Genomic DNA, 25,039 nt, shown 5'->3' with positions numbered 1-25,039 from the left:
AAATAAAAAAAAATCAATGTTCATTGATTTTACTGGCTTTGGTTTAGTTATCCCAGCTGTATGGAAATTTGGGATAAATCCAGCTGCTGAAAATACCTGCATGTAATGAACCCATGTCCATAATCACAGCTGATTCTTATTTTACTCCAGGTCTCTTGACAATAGCCTGTGACTGATGGGTACTGGATCACATATTGAAGTGTACTTCACAACCACCCCAACGGAAATGGCAACACAGGTGACCAAGTGCAGCTGTTTGAAGTCATGACTCACTCAGGGATTGCAAAGCAACACCAGCAGCAAGGAAATGAAGTGACTGAACTCCCCTCGGAGGTATATATATATAGATACACACACAAACACACATTTCTGTACTTCTGTGTGGAAATGGAAGTGTCTGCCAGCACTACGTGAACAATGGTTAATGTTGGTTCAGTATTTCAGCATGTTGGGTATTCATTGGATTTTCAGATCAAAGTAACACTGAAAGGTGGCATACAGTATGAATCTTACAGTCATCATTTCAATTCAGATGCAATGCACTGGTGATATCTTATGTATAATAGCATGATGTGAGAGTAAGTAAAATTGACATGACAACCAAAGTGGATGAGATACAAAGCTCTAATTCTTTGACTGTGAAAAGGATAGGGTTACCTTACATAATAATCAAATGCAGTGTGCTTGTACACCAGGTGACATGTTTAAAATGTTGATACTCAAGCCTTACCACCTCAGCTGAGTTTAATATAAGTTTTGAAGTTATAGGAACAAATATTAATGCAACTAAAGTGATATTGTATGGCTTATAAAATGAAACAATCATAAACAGGCAGACACTGAATTTGCACACTGAATTAAGGTTAATGAAGTAGTTCTTTCTCATGAGTCCTTAATGGTGTTTACCTTAGTCCCTGCATCTATTTGAAAGAGAAAGAGTCACTTTTCAGAAAACTATGAAAGCTCAAAATATTAGTTTTAGGAGACATTTCAGACCCCCCCCCCCTCACTACAGTCAGCACATTATGGCAGTGAAGTAATTAAGAAGTGTACTTACCAATTATTAACAGGTACATCCCTGCCCAGAAATCAACAGTAGGTGACAGTTTGGACATGTATTTATCATCCATGTTTGTCCAGTCAGTGGCAAAAACCAACACACAAATTACTTCAAAAATGAAAAAAAGAGAAAAACACCTTTAACAGCTTCTCATGTCTAGTCCCAAATGTATCTGTACTGAATGTTTGAAAAACTGAGCATATTGTCTCCTGTCTCCTCTGTCAGCCCACATATTCTTTCGGTGCGGTGCAGCATCTGACACCTAATATACAGGCATGACCGCATGGACAGTTTACCTACGGTACACAATGGCAGAAATGATCGACAGACTCCCCCTCCACCCTCCTTGTGCACAAGCCACACTGATATCCGCGCAATTGCAACTGTGCGTTCATGCACGCGCGCGCACACACACACACACACACACACACACACACAAACACAAACAAACACAAACACATGGAGCTAATGCAGATTATAATTATTAACAATCACTTCATGACACATTTTACTTGTCCCTCAAAAAACCACTCCACTAATTAATTAATGGATCAATTGCAAAATTACTTAAAATTAAATTAGGCTATACGTGAAACATAATTTTTTGTAGCTTAATTAATAAAAAAAATGAAGAAGGGACAGAGGCTTTATTGTCTGCTGTGCTTTTATTGAAGATTGAATTGAAGATAGAATGGGATTAATATCTTAGTCAGGGGGATTTATGGTGCAAGCCAGGCCGCTGTGTGTCCACGAATATAGTATAATATATGGGAGGTTGCATGTGTATGCACATGTGTATGACTGAGTCTTAGTAGGAAGGGGTTTTTGTAGATGTAGAAGGTCTAATTACTTCTTATGCAGAAACATAAACTATAACATAAACTTAATGCTTTACAATAGAAGAAAACCCTTCTCTGGTAGTTTGTGTTGATCCACTATAGTATGTATGTATCCGTGGTTTCTGTTTTATATGAATTCGTTTTTCAGACTGCCTTGGCTGTCTAGAATGGACATGGTTTTCCTTCTTTTCCTTTACATCAAGGTTTTAGAAGTTTAAGAAGTGTTTTATACTGGCTCAAGGGATAACTGAACCCTTAACCCTGCTCAATATAGCCTGCAGCATGTCTATACCTTGCACCTTCTCCACATTTATCCAAGTGATCTTTGCACCTCTTTATGTGTGAAAAGGGCAGTGAAAACATCAGAGTTCACATAGCGTCACTGTGAGGTATAAAAGTTCTGTCCATATTTGAGGGTGTAAGTGATTTTACTATGTACAAATGTCATATTGTCCTATATTTTCATATGCTGCAGTACTACCTGGAAGTGACATACTGGTTTAGGCATTAGCAAAACTGTGTGAAGAGAAGGAATATACAAGTCTTTAAACAAGTCTTTGTTTAAAGAGCTATACAAAAGCAGACTATGTTCAAGGCTCATGGACATTTTACAAGAATTTCTGAAGACTCCGTATACTTGTCAGTGAGTGTTTTATATAGTCTGCATGTACATGTACTGTATCTAAGTGTCATTGCCTGAATGTGATAAAAGCAGTCACAGCTTGGCAAAGAATGTCAGACCTTGCTAATGGAGTGAGTTTAAGGTGATAAAAAGCCATGTTTTGAGTCATTCATATACCTGTAGAAATAGGTATATTGTACACATATAAATTAAATAAAAAGGCAATATGTTAAATGGGCAAAAAATACTAATCTCTTGCGATCATCTCTGTATTTCCTATTTAGTCTTTGTATATATTTTAATGAGGTGCAAGTAAATGAACGTTATTACAGTGGCCGAGGGAGCTCAATGTACTACAACTTAAAAAAACACAGATGAACAAAAACATTTAAATAAAGAAAACATCCTAACCGCTTTGACAATACATACATATGTTACATTCAGAAAAAAAGCAAATAAATGAAATAAAGAAACAGAGAAACATAATTTGACGCTACGCAGTATACACGAATACAAATACTGAAAATGACAGAAATACAGAAATGCTGCAAGTTGTACAAAGAAACAAATGTTTTAAACACTAAAAACTGATCAACAAGCTAGTAATTACTGTAGTAAAATGCTAATGCTGTATAGCCTATACCTCCAAAACTAGTGATCAAAATAAATAACCAGAAACCATACAAAGAGAGACAGACAAAGAGGGAGAAAAAAAGACTGCTGTTTAGCTGTATCCTTTCTCATAGAGATCCAGAACACAGCAAGTCATCAATATCATAAGCAATGTTTATGTAAGTATCACCTGGAGAGTATCTGGCCTCTATCCTCTATCCAGCCCTTGATAGCATCCACATCAATATCACCACATGACTCCTCCAATATCACCAAATGCCTTCCACTTCAAATCTGCTTACTGTAACAGACATGCAGGCATGCACGCATACAGTGACACCTTCCATCACCATGCCGATAAGAACGCTTTGTTATCTGTGGCCTATTTATAGCGCTCAACTTTTACAGGCAAGTGAACTAATACATAAGGCATTACTGCATGGAAGGATCGGGTGTGGTCGATGAATGATGATACCTTCGAAATAAAGGTTTTGATTGTTTCATTACATTTGTAGTATTTTTGCAGATTTGGTTAATGGATAGGTTAGTTCAAGTCTGTCTTAAAACAATACTAACATGCCTATATGTACATTGAAAGATGCATGATGCATCTGCATGATGATGATGGTGATGATGAAGGGATGCCTACCTTAACCCACTTCAATGTAAGAGATACAGGACAAAACCCATAGTCCTTGTTCTGTGCTGTGAGCTAAGATTAGGCTTCAGCAGTCAAAATCACAAGTCTGAGTTTAGATCGGTGTCATCTAAAGCTAGTCTTTTTAGTACAAAATTCTCTGTAACTTTGGGAAATCCCCACTTGATTGATTAATCAAATGGAGACTGCTGAAGCCTCATCTTAGCTTCGGCTAAACATCTACAGTTCGAGTCTGGCCGGGGGACCTGTGTCACACGTCTTACCTTTTCTCTCTGTTTTTTGTTGCTCTTCAATGTTGATTGTCAAATAAAGACAAAATTCCAAAAAATAAACAATAACCACAACAACTAAAAAAAAGACTTTGGAATGTACAGTACTGGGTAAAGGTTTTAGGCACTTTAGATGTTTAGATTCTACATCATGCAATACCATCAGGGAGGTGTCTGACTGATCCTAAATGAGTCATAAACAACTATCTTTAGTGACAAGAAGAACAAGGTGTTTTACAACAGACGGTATGGCCTCCACAGAGTCCTGATCTCAACATCATGGAGTCAGTCTGTGCATAAAGAGACAGAAGCAGCTGAAAGCCTAAATCCACAGAAGTTCTCCAAGATGCTTGGAACAACCTACCTGCCCAGTACTGTACCTTGAAAAACTGTGTGCATGTGTACCGAGGAGAACTGGTGCTGTGTTAAAGGCAAAGTTCTGTTTACTGAATTTGGTATGAAGTTAATTGACAAATAAAAAGAATTCATGCCATTATTTTTGAAAGCATCCTAATTTTACTTGAGTGCCTAAAACCTTTGCACAGTAATATTATTTACTGATAAATGTTGGGGAAATACAGAGCTGTTGAAAACCTAGTTAACCATTAAGCTGGGATGATTGTAACCACACTGAGTACACTGTCACGATACAGCAGATGCACATATCCTCGTATTTCAATAAATAAGTATAGATAAATAATAGATACTAATAATGATAATGTTAGGAACATGGAAAAACTGAAGACATATTTTTCTTTTTGAATTTTCTGAAACTGTATAATTTGTCAGATACTAATGACGAGTCCTAAAGTTGAAGATCCCACAATCTATTAAATAAACCACAACAATATTATTTCCACATCTACTGTGGCACCGTAAATAATCCCTGTTAAAATTTATTGGTGTCAGCATTCTGTGACCACTAATGCAGATAAAGTTTCAATATTTATTTTTCACATAAATAATCACACTCATGCTCTTAAAAAACCCCTGAATACTTGAGGGAGGCATGATAAATTTAGTTTCCATGTGAGAGAGTAAAAACAACTTTGACAGCAGCGATGTTTTAACAGGGCAAGTGAATTTTGGCACCACCAAAGGCACTTTCCTATATTTCTTTTTCAGAGGTGTACATACAACCTAGCTTAATCAAGGCTGCTGCGCACAAAGGGGGTATTTGTTTAATCATTTTGGCACTGACAGAGGTATGCACAGACAAGCTGGACTCCATTCATACAGCCAACGCTTGTGTGTTGTCAGTGCACATGTGCCACGGGATCTTAAGCAACGATCAGGCTCATATGTATCACAAATATAGATCACAGATGTAGATAGGAGCCCGACCATGCAATGCTTTAAAAAACCGGCAGTAAAATCTTAAAATCTATTCTTTAACTCACACTTAACCAGTGATGGGCATCAAGGACTGGTGTGATGTGGCCACATCTCTTAGAACGTTTAAAAGCCTGGAACCAGGGTTTTGTATTAGTTGCAGCCTTAAGATTCACCTGCTAAGACCTGAATAAAGTACATTGCAGCAGTTAATGTCTGGATGACCTACTCTAGATCAGTAAATTAAAGGAATGACCTAATCTTGGTTAAATGTCTAAGCTGAAAAAAACAAGACTGCACCACATTAGTCACCTGAGCATCAAAAGACACCTCTGAATCAAAAATGACACCATCTTTTTTAATATTAGATAAGGCACACACAACAGATGTTGGTGTGTTAATAATGCTAGTGCTGGGGCCAGAGGGGTTGATTATAATCATTTCTGATTTGGAGTCATTCAACTGCAGAACATTTTGGACATCCAATTCTTAATTTCAGCAAGGCAGAACATAATGAAAGACTTTTTCAGGACATACAGTTGTGTATCATCCACATAGCAATGAAAATCAATGTTAGGTATTTGCATGATTTGCTCTGCTTGTCACTGATGCCAACAGTTTCAGATGTCTAATCAAGACATGTTGGTCCACTGTGTCAAAGGCTGAGCTGAAGTCAAGGAGAATTAAAACGGAGTACAGGCCTGTGTTGGCTTCAAGCAGTAGGTGATCCTAACCAGAGCACTCTGTAGAGAGTGAAAACCAGATTGAAATGTTTAAAAAAAATTGATGTTTGTTCATAAAAGATATCAATTGTGTAGAGACAGTTCTTTTTCTAAAATCTTGGATAAAAATGGCAACTTAGAAGTGGGTCTAAAATTATTTAAAACACAGGAAACCAGAGAGAGTTTTTTTTTGTTTATGGGTGTATTTTTCCATCATTCCTGTATGGGTGACTTTAAGTAAAGTAGCAGCCAGCTGGATTGCAGTTGTCTGAGAAATCCTTGTAGCCATTGATCCCAGATTACATTTCACTCACTCTGGATGCTCGTTTGATCAAGTAATAGGACAGACAACACTTTAGAGGTACAGTATCTGCCCTGCAGTCATTCAGTATGAAGCTGTCATTTATGTTATTTGCAACACAGTCACCCATAAAAGTCTAACCCTTACCTGTCAGACACAGCCTTAAAAGTGCAGTGCCATAATGACTTGCAGTAAAAAATAGCTACTCACTCAATGTCAGCGCAGTTTCCACTTTTACAGTATGCCCGCAGCCTTTGAGCAAAAGAGAAACCATGAGAGGAACCTGATCCCTGTTGACACAGTGTTTAAATGACAGTATTCCACAAACATGGAGGCAGTGGGCTTTCTCTTGGGACTTGTACAAGCCCACAGCTCCTGTGTACAGTTTAAATAGCTTGTAGATGATTAGAAGGATCAAATGGCCAAGGGATAAAACCACAAAGGGGTGCTCTGCTCCGTGTGAAAACATTAAGGTGCTCATTATGATTACTTACGACCTGTTGACTCACTAAAATTGCTGTGAAATTGGCCATACTGTTGAGGAATGCTGCGCCCAGACAGACAGTAATTGCATTTCCTGTTAATCTCTGAGTTTTTCTCTCTCTCTCTTTCCCTCTCTGTCTTTCTATGTGTGTGTATGTGTGTGTGACTGAACACCTATTTCAGCTGCCCTTGATCATTGAGTGTATAACTGAACTCACCGTTAAATAGTCAGAAGAAATGAATCAATATTGCACACATTACACTCGAATCAGGTTTTCATTTCTCGATAGGTATGGAATGTTTTTCATTATATTTTTATCATCATCATAAAAAACAGCTATGCCTAGACCTCACAAATTGACCTGACCCTATTAGGTTTAACTCAACTTTACAGAATTTTCTGATGCCATTGATTGCCACTGGAGCATTCACCTCAAGAAAAGTGATTTGAAAGCAGAGTACGGTGGTGTATGTACACATATGGCTCATATAAAAAGCTACTGCTGATGGGAAATGCAACTCCAGAAAATGGTTGACTGCATCAAGGCATTCTAATGGTACTGAGCTGAGAGAACAAGCTCACTCCTCCGTGTCCTGTTCGATATAACAGGGGTTTGGATGTATGCCATCACAAGGGGCTTGGCAGGATGCAGTGACTCGCTGAGGTTTGAAACCCCATTAAAAATTGTCACTTTATTTTAAGCAGCTGCCACACTTGTGAGTCCCACATCCTTCTGGAAAACCAATCAGAGCCCCAAAGCTGACTGGGGATTGGCCAAACGACATTCATACTATGATTGTCTGAGTTGTTAAAGATTGTTTCCCCTAGATGACTTTAGGGTAATGAAGCCCTTTAATTTTCTCGTCAGCTGAATTAAAGGCGTCTGTCCGGCGTGTTGTGTCTTGAGACGCTGGGAAGATTATTTATGAATCTTTCACTGCATACCTGACTAAACCATGATGGCTGTGTGTGTCGGCCAACTCTTAATCCCTACTAGATTTAGTAAATTTGCTACAGCTTGACAGCTTGACACTTTATAGCATGAACTGCATTTTCGTTGCCCACTGGAAGATACTTATCGGTGTCTTCTTGTCGTGTATCTGTCCACACTGTACATTTTATTCTCAGTAATTGTTTTATGGACATGTCTGCTTTATAGATAATACAGAGAGGATTTACAGAGAAGAGGATAAAGCAGGACAAAGGATGGGACCTGGACACAAATCAGTATATGCCAGGCCTGTGAGCATGCAGGGGACCAATAGTACATCGTGTGAACGAGGTCAGTGCCATAAGTGTATGAAGATCATCAATCATCCAGGGGAGAGCCAACCCTTTCACCAGACAAGAACATTGATAATGGATGATTTTTCAAAACCTTGTTCAGTTAGATTTTTTACATCCAATGCCAATATTTTAAAATTTATCGCTTTCTGCAATATTTGTGCATGGCAATGTTATGTTCAAGGTTAGGGCCTGTAACAAGACACAAAGTCTGATCTTTATAAATGGCACACTTAACATTAGCATTTGGCAGAGATCATGTGGTGTGGAATAGACCATAATTCCTAGGAATACTGAGCTGAGATAGGATGACTGGAAGTATTGTTTCAAGAGGCTGAGTGAAAACTGATTAAAGGGATAGTTCAGATTTTTTGAAGTGGGGTTATATAAGGTAGTTATCCATAGTCAGTGTATTACCTGCTGTAGATTTGGGTCGGCATGGAAGCTAAGCAAAGTACTGCTGTGGACGGGGGCAGCAGCAAAACATATTTTAGCCACCTAAATAAAGGCCCACCTAAAAAAATCAATATCAGTTTAAACCTGCAGTGCAGCGCTTTTACATATAAATGAAAGTCCATTACATTCAAGCCCTTGCCAAATGAGTTTACACAGTGCTGATTAAGCCTATCACTGCCAGGTAAATCTCTCTGTATTTCACATTATACAGAGTTTTTAGGTGTCGGATTTGTGCTGGCCAGATGAATGCATACTGTGCATGCTCTATGGGCAAAGCGTGCACACTAGAGACTTCACCAGCCGAGTGGCCATTTTATAGCAGAGAGATAACTTGAATAGGGATAAAATAATTTAATTCTCTTCTAGACTTTCCAAATGTTATCAGACTGAATGGATCAAATTCTGATAGTGAAATGAGTCATTTCGTGGGGGTTGTGTGACCCAGAAAATAATTTATCCACCGTTTTACAGTCGCAAGAGTAGGCTACGGTGAAGCCTAAAACATAAGCATGTGTCGACAGTATTTTTGCAATTACTCTCACTGCCAAAAGGGGGAGACCAAAGTCTTGCGCTTTAGCTTTAAGTGTATGCTATACTTGGAAAATCTTCACAGCTTTACCTTGCTGTCAGACAGATCTTTTCTTTTCTCAACCATAGAACTTCTGTATTCCTCCGCATGCCATGCACTGTATTACACTGCAGCAGCACTTTGTGACCCAAACAGCTGATGTGCAGCGCAATACAGTGCACGGCATGTGTGGGACTACGGAAGGTCTATGGTCGAGAAAGGAAAAGGCTGTCTTACCGCAACGTAAAGTGGTGAAAATATTCTAAATAATGTACAATTAAACTGATATTGATTTTTTAGGTGGGCTTTTTTTTAGGTGGCTAGCATACTTTTGCTGCTGGCCCCGTCCACAACAGTACATTGCTTAGCTTCGGTGCCGGTACTCCTGCCTGTCTGCCGACCCAAATCTATCGCAGGTAATACACCGACTATGGATAACGACCTCATACAGTCCCACTTCAAAATAATCCGAACTATCCCTTTAAAAACCTTTGTCTGTCAGCTGTTTGGTGCTAGGCAGATATAGTAACAGAATTTATCAGAGCTTTTGAATCACAGCAATAGTTTTGCAGAAGTTGTTGCCTTAAAACCAAAACAAAGAGTTGAAAGACACTAAAAAGGTCAGTAGAGCTGAGATGAAATGCAGAGAAAGGGGATAATTCTAAACTGTAGGTTTCTCACTATGAGCGTCCCATTTAACATTATACATAGTAATTTCATTCATTGTTAATGTAAAAATATCAGTTAGAGCAGCTTTAACTTAAAAAAGTTGACTGAAATTACATGTAAGTCTTACAGAATGGGATACTGAACAATACCTCAACAGTGGCTGTCTATTCTCTCTTTGTATTTCTGTCTCTGTCTGGATCTCTTGTACAGCCATACACATACATACACAAAGTCAGACAAACACACACTCATGTATGTGGAACGGTTTTGTCTCGCTTGCTGGACATCAAGCTGGCAATTTAGTCCTTATAGCATGCAGATGGTTGGTGTCACTCCAAGGTAAACCTCGGCTCTGCCAGACAGAGCGCGCACTACCTGCCAGCAGCCTCCACTCTATCATGGTCTAGTAGCGTCCACCAACCCTATGCTTCGCAGTGGGCGTCAGCCTAGCAAATCCATACACACAGTCTAGTTCCTGTTGTGCTTCTGTCCTCAAACGGCTAGAGATGAGTATAAACAAGCCCAGAAACCCAGATGTTTATTGTTACAGGTATATGCAGTCAAGGCCTAGCGACAGGGGGTGAAAACGCGACTGTTTATTTTATATCCAGTTCTGAAGTGTGCCTGGAGACACACGGAACAGGATGAATAACACATTTAGGAGGAAAGAAAAGACAAAAAGCAAAATAATCAACACTGGAGCAGAAAGATGGAGGGGGTGTGTGGAGGAATTTTGGCAGATTTTTGCAGCAGCAGCACAAAATAGCAAGACCAAAAAGTTACTAGAAACATGTCCCCTCAATGCTTGATAAAAAAAATATTTTAGAACTGGGAGAAATGGGGGAAAAGAAAGGCGAAACGCTTTTGTTTTTGTCTATGAAAGTAAAATGTTTAGCTAGGCTGAGTGCCAGCATGGAGGACGGCCTGCTGTAGTTCCCCTGTTCTGGTGGGCCATGAAGCAGAGGTCAGCTAAGTCTGCTGAAATCAAATCCAGTGTCTCCCACCCGCAACAACAATGTGGCAGAATAGCCTAAGGGTAATGACATGATTATGTTGTTGTGTTCTGGGGTAAATCTAACGAGAAGTTCGAGCCCTGCCCTCGCTGTCTCTCTGGATTACATAGACATGCAAGGCCTGCCTGAGCAAAAGCCAGGTGCCAAATCCTATCGCCTTGTGTGGCACAGAAAGAGCTGAATTAGCAGAACCTTGGCTAACTTTAGCCTGGTGTACTAAATGCGATTTCATACCTTCTTTCATGTTTGAAACCTGTTCGACATCTCTGTCAAACAGGCCTGTAGTATTCAGAGCTGATGACAAAAGCAGATATACTGCTCTGTCTTTTAAATGACATTATTCCTGCATAATGCTAATGAAACAACTCCCGGCTTTCAGTTTTTGCGGATCAGATGTAGTTAAATCAAACCTTTGTTGACTTGATAACACATTTGCTCAATACCACATGAATTTTAACTTCTTGACTGGAAGATCGCTTGATTCCAAACAGGACATATACGGTAATGGGGCCTACACACTGTACAGTGGATATAAAGCTGTTTGAAATGTTACACTGTTACAGGACCCTGCTTAATCAAAATGAGCCATGGTTTTCAGATGGTATTTAGATATGTAATGCTAACAAATGAGGCTTTGCTATTATGGTAACAGGCTCTTAATGTTATTTCAGCAGCCAAGTCCGTCTCTTTCTAGTGGTTAGAGGAGCTTAGACAGTTTCCTGAGGCATGGACTAAGCATGTTTGGGTATGCACATTCTCTTCTTAGCGTGTAATAGCAATATTATTGCCATGAAATATTGGTATGCAAAGTCCACGAATTCAGGATTCGACATGGCACCAGTTTGTATCTTCAGTGTGTTGTAGGACTTCTGTTGCATTTGAAATTGGAGTCATATTTGTCTGCACGTCTGGATCTTCTTAAAGTCTGCAGACACCACTTCACCACAATAGTCATCTGGACAAACATATCAAGATAATTGACAATGACTCCTATCAGTGATTAGATTTAGAATATCTCAAACCGCATATGATGTAAAATTCATCCCTTAGGCACTTAGAAAAAAGCGGTTTAATCTTGTTTTGTTCTTTTTTGTTTTTTTCCTCCACCTCACACACCTCTCCGCTCTACATCAAGGAGTGCATTTTTTCAGTCACGCCCCTGTGCTCCTGACAGGTAGCGGCTGCATGAGAGGACAGTTTGTCCTGCAGAGCTATGCAAGCTGCAGGGGCCCATGTTTGGCTTGGATGCAAATGAATAACATTGTATGGAGAGAGGAAATTAAAAATGCAGGGTTGTAATTTACTGGAGAGTGGAACTGATTTAAAAGCTTTTTTTTTTACTCGCCGCTTTACTTGAAGTTTTCCAAATATGCCACAGCTGAGTGTGAACTGAGCTTCGTTGTACTGGCAATAACAAGCCAAGCAAAGCTGCCAGCTCTCTACCTTACCCCCTCTTCCCATTACTTCTTGGCAAAGACAGGACCATGCTAAGGTAAGCCTTCATGAAATCCAAATGCTAGACATGCCTAACTGATTTCACATCTCAAGTAAAATGCAGCTTTATGCTATCATGAGACATGCAAAGGTATTTCCCCCTGCAGCTAGACTATGTGTGTACTATTTGCTAGCTTGCCACAGCGATGACTGATATCATGCTTCGCCCAAGCAACATTCTCACATTATTGGTCCCACAGTGAGCATGTGTTGCCTGTTTGTGGTCGCTGTGGGTGGTTCCCTGGTGTGACACAGGTAACAACAGATTAATAGTGTAATGAATTTAACTTTACAAGGTAATCAAGCTTCCATGAAATTGGAACACCTTCCTTTCACCTCTCTACTTAGGCTTGCCACTGACTCATAACACTAAATATTGAAGTGTTCTACATTTCTTCTCCAGTATCTCTGATTGGGTGTTGAGAGCAATCTTAACACCGACTAATGACTAATGACAATGAAAGAATTACATATTAGGAAAGAGTACCTCACTCAGGCTAGCTGCTGAGTTAAAGGAAACTGCACTTGGATTTTTTTTACGGCTTTCTCCCTTTATAAACCTCAAATTTGCTGCTGGGTAACTCAACCACTTCCTCCCTTCCTGTGAGATCAGGCAGTCAAGCAGGGTGAAGCCAAGCAGTGCAGGGGCTGCTGTGGCTTGCAAACAGCTGGCACAGTACTCACTATACCTTTGGCACCTGTGGGTGGGCGTCAACACTGTTGGCTAAACAAACAAGGCCATCATCCAGCTCTTACCGCAGTCATGAATGGAGAATGGATTCAGAGCGCCACCTGCAGCAGAGGAGGCCAAGTAGCAACAGATTTTGTTTACTTTTTCTTGTGCTGTAGTGTCAGGTCAAAAGAAGAGCCTGCTGATATCAAAATTACAATTCTACTACTCAGTGAGGAGGATTGGTATTGTTTTGGTAGCACTGTGATATAGAAGATTTTTTTGTTTTTGGTTTCGATCTTGCTGCTTTCCTGCAGATGGCGATGTTGTCCTGATTTGAGATTGTACTCTTGCACAGCCAAGGCCACTATGTGTGAGGCCTTTTTCCTAATTGGTAACTTTTAACAAGCCTATGCAAATGTCTCTCCCTGTCTCCATCTCCCATTCCCTCTTGGCCCCGGGCCTGATATCAAAGACTTTGTCACATGATGTTGAAAATAAAGTGCAGCTTAGGGAGGAGGTGACGAGTGGGGGTGGGGATTTTTTAGCTGAGGTGTGGCCAAGTTTCAGAGCCCATACGCCCACACAAGTGTCTGGGGAGAAAGTCAACTTCTAGGACAGAGAGGTAAACTAGATGGATGAAGTGGCAACTGATCTGTTTGCCTAAAACAAACACAAACTGGAATTTGCCTCCGTGATGGTCACATGGAAGACGTTAGGGCTGCAGGGGTGCACACCATTACCACCAGCGGAATTTTCCTAAAACAAGACAAGAGAGTCAAGGGCCAGATAGACAGAAATAAAACGAGCAAGTAGAGAAGGGGACCCTCCAGAGAGGAGTGAAACTTTCCACAGGTTCGCCATGTTTATGTGGGGCTGGCAGGGCCTGTGCTGAGGAAAGGATGCTGGGGAAGTCAGACTTGTTGCTGAGCAAGGTTCTTGTTCTCTTCCTCTGATCCTCTCACAGACTGCCTTTCTCCATCTTTTTTTCTCACTCAATGTCTCCCCTTCTCAGCTGCCGGTCCCTTCTTTGCCCTTCTCTACTCCATTCCCTCTGTTCTCACACCCAAGATGTGCTGATGTGTGTCTAAGAAAAGAGGGCATTAACAGCCTAGAAGGCAAGCCTGGGAACTAGCCAGTTTTCCCACTTTACACACCCCCACCCCTCCACTACCTCCCTTGTGATGACACAGCTTTTTCTTTTCCTTGATGGGAGCCCAGAACAATAGTGGACAAAGCTGAATCACAGACATTTTTGCTGGAGTAATAATTTTCAGACAAGAGATTTTAAAACAAGCGCATTTCATGGTGGCTGAAATAAATCAATAAGCGCAAATAAACGCAGCACAGTAGATCTTTTTTGTGTCAGGAAATATATCTGTATTACAATTTTAATGAAATTCCTGTTGAATATATTTAATTTTGATTGAGAGATCACTTTAAAGATAAGCAAACTCTTCCATAGCTTTCATACAATGACCATAGTGTAACCTCTGTCACCATCGCCTCATCTCCATCAGCACACAGACGTTTACTCTTCAGCTCTCAGCCCTGCCTCAGTCTCCAGAATGACAGGCACACTTGGAACTTTTGTATATGATAAACTATGTGATATGTAACCCCCACCAACCTCCCCTCCACCTTTTCCTCTTTCCCCTGCCTCTTCACATCCAGATTTTTTTTCTTTCCTTCCTTAATAAATCCTCCTCTCATATTTCTCCTTTTGCCCTTCACGTGTCCCCCCCCTCCCCCCCAGCTTCAGCCCCAGCGGCTGGCTCTCTGCCCATAGCTTAGGATGTGAGTGCCCAGCGACGCTGTGTGATCCCTGGGGATGGGGAACCAGTGAGGCAGGGGGGCTGCTGATGGTGGTCAGAGTCTGAATGAGCTGAGCGGCCGCAGGAGAAACCACAGCGTGTGTTTTTGTGTCATAGCGTGTGTGTTGGTGTGAACTCTCATCCCATGGGTCAACATACGGCGTCCTGCAGATCCAATAATGGCAGAGCAGACGCTTATACACGAACATACGCTAATGCACACACACACATTATGTGTTTGTGTCTGTTCAACAGCTCACAAGCGTAAGGCATCGCTAGTTTACTGCTGTTTAAAGCATTATGCGTCCAGCCAGTCTGAAGAGTGAGCCATTAGTTAGAAGTAGCTGTCATAAAGAGATTCCCTTGTCTAATAATGAGGTTTGTTAAGTTAGACCAAACAGGGCCACTGCTGCACACTGCGGTGAAGCTTGACCACTAAGCTTAACGTACTGAGCACTAAAGAGGCGAGTGCAAAATTAAAGTTGAAAAGAGTCTCTAATCTTAATGCATTGTGCAGTATAAACCTGACAGTTTGAGTCCATGGAGATTTGAAATGGAATGTTTGGATGACTGAAAATACATTAAAATACACTGCCAGTATCACTCAAAGTATAGAAAAATGGTATGTAAAAAAAATCGACCATTGTTGTCTAAGGTTACTGAAAGTACTATGGACCAAAAATCAAAAATATATTTGAAACCGATTCTGTGTTAATATTTTGGTACATCTTTATTATATAAAGCTCATACTGTATTTGTAATATCTTTTAAATCAAGAAATTGTTAAAATGTTCACAGATGTGGTAGAGTAATATAAAACATGCAACCAGGCACGTTTATAATGGATGGAGGCAATGTCATAGATTGCTGAGATGTGTGTATTAGATGTTCATGGCTTGTTGGCACTTTGGAAGTGACATATAAAATGTGTTTGTTTTTTTATGCATTGGAATAAACACCATATGCCCCAGTAGTATTAGCAGCAGGTTCACATTTTGAAGTTTTTTCCCACGTCTCATTCAATATTTTACATTATACACAGCTTTCAATAACAACTGGTCCGTTTTTTCTGGAGATTTCTTCTACTACAGGGGTTGACAATTAGAGGAAAGTTTCTTTACTTGATGTGCAATGTGTAAGTGTGTGGGTATGATGTAAAAAGATGTGTGGGTTATATAAAACAGGGTTTAACGAATAATGTTCTTATGTAGTATAGTTTTTGATCTTTCTATTATAGTACCATGAATACATTGAAGATGTATTCAGGAATTAATTAATTAAATATTCAAACAATCCTGCCTTGATAAATACTATGCACACATGTTTTCACTATATCCTGATCTTGTTTCTATGTAGGTGGCAGTGGTACATCTCCAATGCAACATAATGCCATGGGTGTTGTAATATCGCCGGCTTCATCTATCTGTTAAAGCAATGGCTTTTTATAGGTGTCTTTTATGTTAATGTTTATTAAATTTGCACGACATTTGGCACCTGGTGCATGAGAGGGAGCAGAGCACAGCAGTGACATAAAAATGTTATGATAAAGAGGAAGAAGACCGAAGCGTTGATTGATGACCATCTCGAGTGCGAGGGACACTAAACCCTGTGTCTCGCATTGAATCCACTAATAAATTACTTATTAAATTAATAATCATCACTTCTGCTGCCTGTTTTATAAACATTCACATTGTCGTTAAATGACATGATGTAGAGATCACAAGCTCTCATGCAGGTAGCATGAATGAACACTGAAAAAAATTGGGAGAGACTGCAGATTATTAGTGTGATTGTATAAAGGTTGTAGTTTTTTTTTTTATCTCTTTTGCCCTATTTGCACTGAGAGGGGAAAATTTTATAGACTGATTTGATAAGAGAAGAATCTCCTCCACAACTTTATTAGGCTCTTTCATAAATGATTCATTAATCAAGTGATTTTATTTTTTGTGTGCATTAGAAATTATGATAACATAAAGAGATCTATTACAGTGATCTTAGAAGGTGGGACATGACTCCCTCTCTTTCTCTGCATGTCTTACTTGTTGTTCTTCTTTGGTCTTGATGTTAATCAGACGGCATTCAGTTCAGACTTGTGCTGTTTTAAAAGTGATACAGAAATGTTGCCACGTCTGACCTAGTAAGACTGCTGTCATGACTTTTACATAAAAGTGACCAGATGCCTATTCAGACATGTGACCGACATGTTAAATTGCCATCAGATTAATTTGAAGGGGTGCATGTCTTATTGGGGCTAAAATGTCTCGATACAGAACAAATAGGCATCTCTGTGCTTCATACAATGTTTCTCTTCACTTTGTATAGCCAAGAATGGTTCATGATGGTTTGATAGTAACCACTAAAGAGGCAAACACAGTTGCTCCCTTCTCCTGTGTCAACACCCCTGATCTTGGGGTGGCGGTGGAGGGGTAGCAGTGGTTGTTTGACCTGTCATTGTATTAGTCCTGGCAGGTCTTAACAGGATTAGAACCCCCCAGTCTGCGCTAAAAGAGCAACAGAGAGAAAGTCAGAGAATAGTGACATAGAGAAGTTGTGCTTGTCATAATACACACATGTGTGAAGTAGACTGGATTAAAGTCTGACATATTCAAGGCCTGTAAGGAGTTTACATTTATATTGTGTGTGTGTGCGTGTGTGTGTGTGTGTGTGTGTGTGTGTGCGCGCGCGTGTGTGTGTGTGTTTTCATACATTGCTCAAGATAAGAGGCCCTGAATGTGGTGAAAAGCACCTCCCACGCCTCTTCACATATTCATTTGCTGTTTGTTTTTACAATTGCATTGTGGGACACTGTCGCCTAGCTGCCCCTGCTCCCAACTGTCAAACAAGATTATTGGATTGGGGTTGCCCCCTTCCTTTCTCAGCAACAGTGCTGAAGACTATTAAAAGACTTGGACTACAGCTTCCTCAGCCACACACACAAACGCACAAAGACACACACTTGCACACACACAGGGAAAGGCCAAAGACAAAATTTTTACGCAACACCACAGCAGAAATAGAGACATGAAGCCATAATAAATGAAAGTCTTTTAAAACAAAGACTCCACTATTTTGAGTACAAACATATCCAAGAAAGACTGTTTCCTTTCTTCAATGACCGAAACAAAGACTCCTTAAAAATTGCTCTTTATGGTTTTGAGTTGCATGGAGAAATTGGATTGGGGTTCAAAGTCGACTCACTGAAGGTCTTCCCAGTACAACAAGAACCATGACGCTTGAGAAATAGCATATGGCCTGAGACAAGAAAACATACTAAGTATTAGACTGGGTTCTGGAGTACAAACCTATGGAGGTACAAGGAGTATATCAGTTCTGGAGAGGTAAATGTCTCAGATTTACAGATTAAAACCTCCTAAATACTTATCAGCATGTGGTATGCTACCTCCTTTCCACTGCTCCTCTTAAATAATCTGGAAAGTGCATCAAGTGCACGCAGTTACCTTACCATCAAAAGCCCTGGATCATAATTCAGAGAGAAGTCCAGTCCAATTAATCTACATGCTTACTTCCCCAGCCAAGGCCAGGGTCGATGTGATCAAAATGCATGATTTGCGAGCGGGGTAAGCCTCCTCTGAAAGTGACCAGGCAGAAATAAATCCCACCAGAGACTCTTGGCCTGCTCCCCTGCATCAAGGCCTCAGGAGTTTGTTGTATTGCTTCTTTTTGAAACTGCATTGCTTGTAATGCAACTTAATTCTAAAACCTGCACTGTGGCAGGTTTGAAAAATGTCCTAGTACACTGAAAAACATCCCACCATAGAGAGTAGACATGTCACACATTACTCCCAGTCAGCCATAAATGATGTCACATCCTATTAGCCTTCCCTGGAAGTAGATCCTTTTCCTGTGTGAGTGTGTGTGTGTGTGTGTGTATGTGTGTGTGTGTTGGTTGGCTAGCTGTGGTGCTAAGTCAGAGTCCAGACACCTGGAGAGGAGAGAGCGAAAAAGAGAGGTATGGGAATAGTTGCTTCAACACAGGGAAAGGGGGGCAATAAAGGAGGATAAAGGATGAGAAGCCTGCTAGAAGTTGTAGCCGTAAATCAGCCTGTCTCAGGTCTGAGATTCGCAGAGGATCGACGCACTTGATTTATGAAGTCTTTATAACCGAGGGAGGTGGCATTACACGCAGCAAAGAGTTACAAATGGAGAGCCATTAACCTCTACCTGTGGCTGTCAGATTGATACAGTTTCCCTCTTATTCGGAGAAAAACTACCATCTGAGGCTGAGCAATGAGCTCTAGGAGTTATAACGCTCCATAAAGGTTAGATATTCTATATGGTCAGTGGTGGAAAAAGACCTACATGTAGCTCTCTGTCATCACTTGGTTGGAGAAAGTGAACCTTTTATTTCTTCTCTTTGAAAAGGGCAGTTGGACAGGTTACTTAACTCTTTAAAGTCTGCTTCCTGTGCATATTTCACACCGCAGCCAGTGGGAATCCTCATGAAAATGAAAAATCTCTGGAGCCGAAACAGCCTGTGTGTTCTTAATGATGAAGTAAGGCGACGGAGTAACACCAACAAAAGTGAAAGTGATAAATTCACCAGCTATGCTGTGAAAACACATCAAACCGAAAATCCCTTTTCCAAACATTCCAAGCTCGTTTGAGCACCTTTGCAGTTATTTGTTTTTTAATTCGTTCTCATGCATTTTAATAGATCCATTACCTATAAATATCCGAACATACACAGGGACGTATCCTTAACGGGGACCAAGAATAACAAGCCCAGGAAGGCTGAGATAGAGGGGGCTGTGTGTTCATTATGATATGCAGCATTCAATTGGCACATTAATTAAGAAGCTCGAGGCAGCAGTGGCAGGATGACGGACAGGCCAAGTCACTGGAGGCACGTCTGATACTCTGCCAAGTCCAGGCCTCGCTGTCCGGCTGCTGATTTATGGACAGAGCCAGAAGTCGGAAAAGTATCCAGGAGTCATATTTTTAGTGGGCGGTAGTGCTGTGCACATGTGCAGGGGCTTAAGCCGGCCCTGTGGGACGCCATTCATCTCTCATCACTGCCATGTTGATAACATCCTCCTCTATATGATACACACATCCCATCTAACACAGCACACATGCACTCAAATGCACACACTCAAGAGTGACCTGGTGGTGGTCAGCTTCCTACAAGTGGAGTCACATAAATACACAGCCAGTGTTTAGATGACTCTGGGTCTCTAGCATACTCTTTTTGTAATCCTTTTGTGAGATTGTGATTTGTGGATATTTAACAGGAAGTTATTGAGGAGTGTATAAAGCCCGGTTTCCTTCCTGCTCAGACAGCAGTGTAATTTGGCCATGTTTTAACAGCTCTACAGCTCCCTCTGTTTGGCCCCTTTTTTCACAATATTTCTCCCTCATGCGTCACTTCAATCCTTTTTAATCTCCACTTTTACAAAGCAATGAAAAATGAGAGGCCATTTTCATGCCAGCTGTCCCTTGATGTATTCTGGTCGTCAACTGCACATGTGCGAATAATGCTTTTCTGCTCTCATTTGAATATCAGAATGGCTGATTATGAAGGTGGCATGCGTGAGCACAACCCTTCAGGGGCAGAGAGCAAAAAGAAAAAGACAGAAAGATGAAAGGAGGCTCGAGTTAATAGCTATGGGTCTGGCAATGCATATGACACACAGGATTCTGAAATTATTCAGAGACAGCATCAGTAAACAATGTGATTAAGATGGTTACAATATTCAGTAGTTCCTTTATTATGCAGACGTTTGTGCTTAAGATACACTGTCAGTCTTTCTATCCAAAACAATATAAGGTGAGATACATTTATGGGTAGTAGGCTAGATCATGTGAATATTTCAACTGTTTTAGTATTAGGAAAGTTGTTTTGGTCTTTTTCTAATATTGGGTATTCATGTGTCATTTATTTAGACAAATCGATGACCATTGCTTTTTAATATAGTTATTTTATTTACTAAGTATGTTTCTGCCTGGATTGAGGGTAGTTTTTTGCTTGAATATTGTCTTTAGCACTTAGCTTCTCCTGTAGACTTGCCAAACATGGGCGCACTGAATATTAAACGTCAGGCTGCATCCCGGGGGTAGCTCAATTTGTTTCTCAGTGAAGTATGTGACTAAAAACACATCTAGTGACAGTTAAACCAGTCACAGCCGTACAATCTGAACAGTATACTGTGCAAACTTGTTTTTTTTATAAATCTTTTGAATTTTGTCGTGTTGTAAATTTGTAATATCTTTTGTGTTAAACCGAGGAAAATGAGATTAAAAACTTTGAATAGCAAGAGGTAATTAGATTTTCTAGTGGTCTACCACAGAAACATTGTATATTTGTATTGTATATTATATATAACTCTGTGTAAAGGGTGAATGAAAAAAATTGTGAATTATTCAAGATGCTATGTTTATTGATATTATTTTTTAAAATTGTTTTAGTTCCATATAGTAGCTTTAAAGTGGTTGTATCTAAACACAAAGACATATGCCATTAGAATAATTTGATAGATGTTATTATGACAAACCATTCCACACATATTGGCTTTAAATACATAATAATAAATGTGACCACATTTCCTACTGTCCGGTTTTTATGTCATCAATTCATATTCACGTATTCTCTCCTAACGTTGATCCTTTATAATGAGTTGTAAAGACAAATGCAAATGCAAACACACACACACACACACACACACATACACTCACACACAAAATCAAAAGTGAATTGCGTGTTACACAGCACTACATTTATCATACTAGATCAACACTTGGGAGTCATCTGATCTCAACATATAGAGAAAACAGAATGGTAATGTTGTGGTGATCGAAACACGCTGCATTTTTCATCAGTGTCAGATACCGGCAAGTGACAGGAGGCTGGAAACTGGCAGGAACGCTTGGCTCCATGACTGCACAGTAATGACCAGATGAAATGTATTAATGTATGCTGATCTGCTGCTGGTTCTGCTCACAATGTGTTGCTAAACCAGATGCTATTTGCTTGCATTCAACTTCCCTTTTCCTCTGAAAACCGGTGTTTTCAGCGTTGATGAATATTGTAAACGCGTAGGTGTGTTGAGAAGACGTTCTCATGATAAACAGATTCATTTTACTTCAATAAAGTCAAGACAAATGATATTAATATTGCACACAGTACTTGCTACTGAAAATATACAGTAATTGCTTTCATATGAATCCCACGCACAGCCTGCTGTACCAGGCTGGCACAATCTGATTGTTGCATTTTGGAAATTGATAAATGCTCTAATTTCTGTGGCACACAAACATGGAGCAGAATTATAATAAAATAATTTTGCCCTGCCCAATTTAAATAAATCATTTTGAAGTGATATCAGAAGAGAGCCAAAGATGTAATTAAACCCAGCTTTCATATTGACAAATGGAAAAAAAAAAGGAAACTGACTTTATTTCATTTGCCACTGGGATGGTGCCTCTTTAAGAATGAAAACCGCAAATTGCTCTCAACAATTCCTATACCTCTGGAGTTGACCACTTTAAAATTGGCCCGTTCAGAGATTATAAATATGGCTATTTGATGGCTCTGTTATTACGCCTGAGAGGGGGGAAGAGAGGGAGGGCTTGTGGCTGTAAGGACGGATGGTTTCTCTTGATGTGGGCGAGAGCTTTGAGCTTCCACACCACACGCTTCTGTGCTCTGCAACAGGAAAAACACAGGAGATCACTTCCAAATGAAAATGCACGTGCACGCGCTCATACACACTCCATATGCAGTCGATAGAGTGAAGTGATAAACAAAATAAACAGCTCGTCCCTCTGCCGCACAACACCCTAAGTGTTAGGCCGATGACAACGCCGCGTCCTGTTGCTATAAACAGTAGCTCCATAAATAATGTTTGCATGTTGGCGTTTTAATAGGTATACCTCTTTCCGTATGCGCTCACCTAATTTCATTCCCCTTAATCTTTAATGTGGGTTTTTATTGGGCCTTTGAACCGAAACAAAGACAAATTTTTATTCCTGCCTTCATTAAAAGACAATAAAGTTTTGCATCTTTATCCATGGTTTATCTTAAAATTGGTAATTATTTTTATGTATGTTGGTTGCCATCCCTTTTCTCTTTGTGTTCGTGTGTACAGTACACATGTGCACATGTGTGTATGGGACTTACATTAGGCCACAACAGCAAAGGTTGGCAGGAGCCTTGTATGCATCATAAGTCTTTATTGTCCCTGGTGAGCAGCATTTCCAGTAAACAGGGCCGTTACGGAGGCCAAGTCCCCATTTGTGTTTGTGTGCTACGAGGTCAAGAGTGGAGTCATGGAGTCAAACGGTGAATGGCAAAGAAGTTAATGCCACAGCAGGAATCCTTAACAATCTCGTTTTAACAAGAACCTAGGCTTGTTTTCTCTCTCTCTCTCTGGCCATCTCGCAAGTACACACACATTTCTCCCTCTCTTCTCCTTGCTGTGGGTAGTTGCTGCTAGGCTGACTCAGCCCTCCGCACTATTCTTGGGTCCTGACGAACAGTGTTGATGTAGCCTGTCTGATGGCCACACGCCATAAACCAGTCTTTGTTCCCTCTACCACTTCTGCTGAGGCAACGGCGTTCGCCCTCGCCTCTCCTCCCAAAACTGCTGCTTGACCGACCGACCAATTGATGAAGCGTAAGCAAACCACTTTAGATCAACAAAAGGAGTTTATCTTTCAGTAAGTGAGTGGGCCACTGTAGTGAAACGTGTACTACGCGACTGCAGAGGCCTGACATTAGATTAAAAATGACCACAAGTATCCTGATGTATTCCCGTGGCCTTCTGGGTCAAGACAACGTGTTAAGATGTTCCTCAGCAGAGGCCTCGGGATGATGATGAAAATCATTAATCAGCTAACTAGTCTGGTCGCTAAAGGGAAGAAGTGCTTTGATCCAGTATTGCCAGAGGCAGGAAGAGACTTCAGTATCTGAGTTGTCCAAGAGGAAATAGGATGGAAGAGAATGGTTTGATTGTGTGGGATCACTCCGTAATGAGGTTTATTATCAGACAGACAAGCATTAGACAGCTCTTACGACCGCAGTCTTAACAGTTAAATACATGACCATTCATTGTGGAGCTCCTTACCCCTCTCACTTTCATAGTTTCTCTGCGTCTTTCTCGCAGGGGCCAATTTGCTTCATTCCTTGAATCCAGTCAAATAAATACGGTAATAAACCGAGGGCGAGAGGAATGGCTCGGCAGTTTGCAAACTGCCTGTCTATACTGTCGTCCATTAAGATGTGAGATAAATTCAAAGCATGTCTGATATTAGCGCGGGGCGGCAGGGCTCAAACTCAAACCATCTGTCTGTGTGTAATCACGCAACGCACAGAGAGGGAAGGGTGAAAGGTATAACTGTCGCTGTGGAAGGCACACGTTGCTAATTATGGGTGTTGAGAGAAACAAAAAAGAGACTGCGGCGTCCCCGAAAATAGCGTAACCGTCATCATATTATCACATCTGAGAGGAAATTCACGTCGGTCCCCACTCTCAAAGGGACAAAGGGACCTTTAAACATCCTCGCCGTTACGCGATGCAGACACGAAGAGAATTCTGGGCTTGTGAAGCTCTGAACGAGGATGATTGATGGGATGCCTGAGGAAAGGGAAGAGACTTGATAGATAGTGTGTGAGAGTGACACAGAGAGAGACAGGGATGTGCTGACAGAAAGTGTTGATCTGACAGCAGCGAGATCAGGAGGTGTTTATCTGGTCTCTCTCTATGACCCACATGTCTGCATGCTGGGAAAGAGAGCACACACACACACACACACACACACACAGATCTGGCTACTGTCGCTCATCAGTCATCTTGGTAAGCAGACTCTGCCTTTTGATAGTTGACATGGCTGCCATCAGCTGGATGTGGAAAAAAGCAATAAGAGTGAGGAGTTTGAAATCTTATGCTCCATCGAAAGTATAACCAACTTCAGCAGATTGTGTGGAATGTTTGAAATGGAATGCAATCCTTAAAATAAGAGCCACAGACTACTTTTATCAGTTATATAAGGCTTAACAGATGCCAGCCACTAATCTAATGATGAATATCAAGTGCAGACTTTGTCAAAAGCTTTTATATTGAAGGTGTTGTGATTTTAGCAAATCTCTAGATCATTTTACCTCCTGAAATTGAAGGAGCTCGGGTAGCTGGTCATAATAAATTATGTCACATAAA

General features: G+C 40.5%; 1 protein-coding gene across 7 annotated transcripts in view; it reads left to right on the top strand.

Annotated features, from left to right (window-relative positions):
• Positions 1 to 25,039, top strand: part of runx2b (RUNX family transcription factor 2b) — a 119,931-nt gene that overhangs the window by 1,448 nt on the left and 93,444 nt on the right. For 4 of the 7 annotated variants that reach the window (XM_042390968.1, XM_042390974.1, XM_042390967.1 and 1 more), the window contains exon 2: positions 151 to 333. Coding sequence is in view for 1 of the 7 variants with exons in the window: in XM_042390972.1 (XP_042246906.1) it covers positions 8,106 to 8,181 (76 nt within the window). In the remaining 6 variants the exon portion in view is untranslated. Of the gene's footprint in view, positions 1 to 150; positions 334 to 8,058; positions 8,182 to 25,039 lie in introns of those variants that run through there. The other 3 variants (XM_042390972.1, XM_042390970.1, XM_042390969.1) reach the window with 3 other exon arrangements.

The sequence above is a fragment of the Thunnus maccoyii genome, chromosome 17 (genome assembly GCF_910596095.1).
Source record: "Thunnus maccoyii chromosome 17, fThuMac1.1, whole genome shotgun sequence".
Classification (NCBI taxonomy): domain Eukaryota; kingdom Metazoa; phylum Chordata; class Actinopteri; order Scombriformes; family Scombridae; genus Thunnus; species Thunnus maccoyii.
Note: the sequence above shows the minus strand (reverse complement) of the source record. Positions and strands in the feature narration are given on the sequence as shown.